Source organism: Triticum dicoccoides, chromosome 6A (genome assembly GCF_002162155.2).
Source record: "Triticum dicoccoides isolate Atlit2015 ecotype Zavitan chromosome 6A, WEW_v2.0, whole genome shotgun sequence".
In the NCBI taxonomy this organism is placed as follows: Eukaryota; Viridiplantae; Streptophyta; class Magnoliopsida; order Poales; family Poaceae; genus Triticum; species Triticum dicoccoides.
Genome location: NC_041390.1, coordinates 33273140 through 33277256, shown reverse-complemented (window position 1 = coordinate 33277256; position 4117 = coordinate 33273140). Strand labels below are relative to the sequence as shown.

Genomic DNA, 4117 nt, shown 5'->3' with positions numbered 1-4117 from the left:
AATAACATACTGCTCCGAAGATCGCACACCATTAATGAGCAGGCTATTAATACCACATCATCTATGCCTGCCATTCACGATCGCAAAGAAATACGCCGTAGGGGAGTCGCCTTTTAGAGTCCAGTTTAGAGTACCCCGTTGACGCCAATAAATCTCAGCCTAATGGTGTAACTGTATTAAAGCAGCCTCCAGATTATAACGAACCGCCCAACCATCGTCAGAGAGCCCAATAGAATCAGCCGCGCGATCTAGCGACAAGATCTGGTCTTCGAGGAACTTTTGAAACATCCATGCATGATAAAGCATTGCTGCCATTGCTGATAAAAAAAACTTGCTATGCAGCAACAAATGGCACCAAACAGGCAATTGATTCCAATATTCATTAGCCAAAATCAGATTAAAAAAATCAACAGAAACACACGCACAAATTGGACATAAGTAGGAATACAATGTCAAATCTCCGGATCTAATACAACACAGAACATAATCAAACGGCAACAGAGAGAAGATGAACACACACACACAAGCCAGTTGGCTAATTGTGTCCAGAAATAAGATAGCAGAGGGAGTTTAGCAATGAACGATTAATCCTACTATTCCAATTTCAAGTTGACCATGCATGCAACATAGACCGTTGATCTTCGCATGAACAGTGAAGCATACAAAATTGATGAACTCACATTGAAGAAGCCAATTCCTGCATCTCGGCAACCAGAATACAAATCTAGGTACCTGTGGAACAATCAATGTCATTAGTCAAACCACTAGTACTATTCATCCATGGAAAGATGTTAAAGTTATGCAACCTCACAACTTTTTATTATTCAAACCGTAAACATTAGCTTTGCCATAAGGAAATTGTACTAAAATCACCCAAGTTCAATCATCTCGGCATTGTTGGAAAAAACAGCAATGGAAAACAGACTTTTCCCTGAGGAATCAGGGGGGGAGGGTGCTCCCCCACCTCAAAAGATTACTCAAGGTGAAACTCAGCCATGGCTGGTTACAAAGTAATGTTACATATGAATGCAAGCGCAGTAGGAGAGGAAGGCACGCCACGAGAAAGCGGCTTCCTTATCAACATGAGATTATCAGTGGGTAATTTCTGGTGTAGTGGAACACTCTCAACTTCTACTGTTAGCACATTCGAGTATCTTCGCCATCTTCTCTCAGTAGAGTCTAAAAGACAAATGGTTAAAACACCTCCTAGACAGGCAAATGCTAAACCATCTAGTTTACCAATTCAATTGAAATATTCTTTAATATCATGGACATATGAGGGGTTCATGTGGAGTAGAAAAGCAGAAGCATCAGGTTAGCTCATAGGCATATCTTTCAGAAATGTACGAGCTCATTAGTCACCAATTAATTGAATTTAATCAATTCATCCTATAGAATCTTCAAGCAAAGGGTCTTATTAGTTAAAACTTCCTTCGATTCCTAATAGATGTCATCTTTTTTACACTGCATGGCATCAAAAACAGAACTCTGAGCACTCCTTCAATCATATCATATCAGTAAAAATAAAAACAGCAATTCATGATGAAAGTAGTTTTAATGCTAAATCTAGTCTTATAAGTTTGCTCATGTGTTCAGTATAAAGTCTCCTATGGTGACCCAGTTGAGGAAATTAGACCGCACACAACGCATGGCTACAGCCTACAGCTTAATTTCATTCTTCAACTTTTAGGTTTCAACTGTTATATACTTATCTTGAGAAAGAACTTCACTGCAGCTATGCACTAACACTATAAATATATCATTCTTGCATATGTCAATAGGCAGGCAACAATGAAATTTGGTTCAATTATTATTCAAAGAACTTGCCAACCTTGGCTACAGAAGCAGACCTTGTGACATAAACTAACTAAATGTCTAAACCAGACACCACAAGGATTTTTTTTCCCGACCATAACAATTAAATAAACACCATACAAGCATGGGAAGAAAACGCTACAGAGCGCCATTGCTATATGTTAAGCCATATTATAAAAAACAACCTGGTTTCGTTATAGCCATATTGTAAAGACATGCCTTTACCTCCAGTATAGACACTTTTGAACGGATGAAGCCAAAGCTTGTTGTTGGACACATTAAGTTTCCTGAATTGCAATGATTCAAGCTGGACCATGAGGACACCATCAACTGCTGGCAGGAACACCGTATTATTTTCCTCTGCAAACCCTATTACGGATAGGCGTTTTCTCGGCTTCTCTGAACTCGGGGAAAGTAGCTTGTCCACCTCAATAGTTCTTCCAACCCACCATGATGCAACACCATTCCGATCAGTCTTTCTCTTCCATAATTTGGCGGTGAAGCCTGAGATGGAGAGTAAACCGAGCCCACCATCATCAGCCCGCATAACTGTGAGGTTGTTCTCAATATCCGTTGGCGCTTGCATCGCCACTAGGCTCTGCTTCTCCAAATCAAACTCAAGAATCACAGCCAAGTGGTTTGCCTCAAACAGCCAGTAAAGGGAATTCCCAATGAGCAAACCCGGCATTCTCGTAAACATAGTGTAAATGAAAGCACCCCGAACCGATGTTGAAATGAGATTGCCCCATGCGCCAGTCTCTGAGGAGTAAACGCAGGCGAGCAACCGCATATGTTGTGCGCCGTCAGTGGCGGCCTCTACCAAGACCACCTGGAAGTGGTGGACCTCGCCGGCAGCGCGAAGCACCGCCCCGTGGATCCGGCTTGCAACATGGTCGAACCCTGGGGGAACGGCAAGGCGGTGCTGGTCGCCGGTGACGGGGTCCCACACCACGGCTTGCCTCCGCATCGCGAAGGAGATGCGCACAAGGCCATGGCGGCAGCTGAGAAGCAAGAAGTCGGAGCTGTAGTCGAGCTGTAAGGAGAAGCGCGCGGTGGGTACACAATCGGGGGAATCCATGGTAGGTGTGAAGGAGATGGCGTCCAGGCCTTTGTCGAAGCAGCCGAGGAGGGGAGGGCTGCGGCGGTGGTGGAGCCGGAAGCGGCGGAGAAAGCGGGTGTCGTATAAGATGCTGCGCCAGCGCTTGCAGACGAGGGATGCGCGGGGAAGGGAGGACGGGAGCGGCGGGTGGCGGAGGAGGATCTCGCTGAGTAGGTTTTCGTCGTCCAGCGGCGCCGCCGCCGCCGGCGGCAACATCTCGCCCACCTTACAACTCGTGCGGGAGGGGGGAATGGGTGAAGCAGCCGCCACACTAGTGGAATGGTTGGAGTGCGGGTGACCTAGGCGACACAGCCAGTCCAACTGAGATGAGATTGAAGTCAAGCCCATTTGAAGAAGCCCACGAAGTCAAGCCCATTGACGTCAATTCGGCCCGGAACACTCAAGGCACACACGCATTCGCTTTCTTTTTTCCTCAAAAAAAGAAAAAGACAACACGCATTCTCTTTTAGGAAAAAAACAATGTGCCATCAGTATGCTGCAAAAGATACCATAAATCAGATTTTAAGTACTCACCTAGCAATCACAATGGTGATACTTTTTCTCCATCTCCAGTGGAGTATTTAGTAAATGCGACAAGGCTTTACGTGCTCGGATTTTTATTTACGTGCTCCGTACCCTAACTAAGCAAAATCTGAGCTCGCCGGAGCTCTCCGGGTGCGGCGGGGGCACTCACTCATCGGAGTCGTAGTCGGAGGAAACAAGGTTGACGTATTTCTTGTCCTACTCTTGCTCGCGACGCCATGCGGCTAGCTTCTCGTGGAGCTCGCGGTCGGCGGTGAGCGCCTGCTCGAAGAGGAGGTCGCTGAGCTCGTCGTCCCGCCGGCGACACGCGTCCTCCTCCTCCTGCTCGCGTGTAGTGTGCTCAGTGAACGCTGCCTCAAAGGCATCCGCGTCAGGCCCGACGAGGTAGTCCTCCGGCCCGATGACGCTGCGGTCGCGCGAGCGGTCCTCCCCCGGCTCGATCTTGAGGTGCGGGGAGGTCGCCGGACTCCCTATCCCTCTTCACCGGAAGGAGCCTCGTGTCGGAGCGCCTCACATGGCGGAGGTCGTACTCCTCCGTCTCGCGGCAGAGGAGGGACTCCAGCACCGGCAGCCTGTACTTAGTGTAGCGCTTGCATGCCGCGTCGGAGGTGACACAGCATTTGCGCTCCGGGTCTTCGCCGCCACCGCGCCGGCCAGAGC

The 4117-nt window shown here is 47.9% G+C and overlaps 1 protein-coding gene across 1 annotated transcript; it reads right to left on the bottom strand.

Annotated features, from left to right (window-relative positions):
- Window positions 1-406: 406 nt before the first annotated feature.
- On the bottom strand, window positions 407-4076 carry LOC119314338. Its single transcript, XM_037589073.1, has 2 exons — window positions 2041-4076; window positions 407-732 (listed from the first exon to the last, which is right to left on the bottom strand). The coding sequence occupies exons 1-2, from the start codon at window positions 3260-3262 to the stop codon at window positions 725-727; spliced, it is 1230 nt and encodes a 409-aa protein (XP_037444970.1). The 5' UTR covers window positions 3263-4076; the 3' UTR covers window positions 407-724.
- Window positions 4077-4117: the final 41 nt, after the last annotated feature.

Coding starts and splice junctions, on each gene's coding strand:
- LOC119314338 (XM_037589073.1), bottom strand. CDS start 3,262: ATGGGCTTGACTTCAATCTCATCTCAGTTGGACTGGCTGTGTCGCCTA.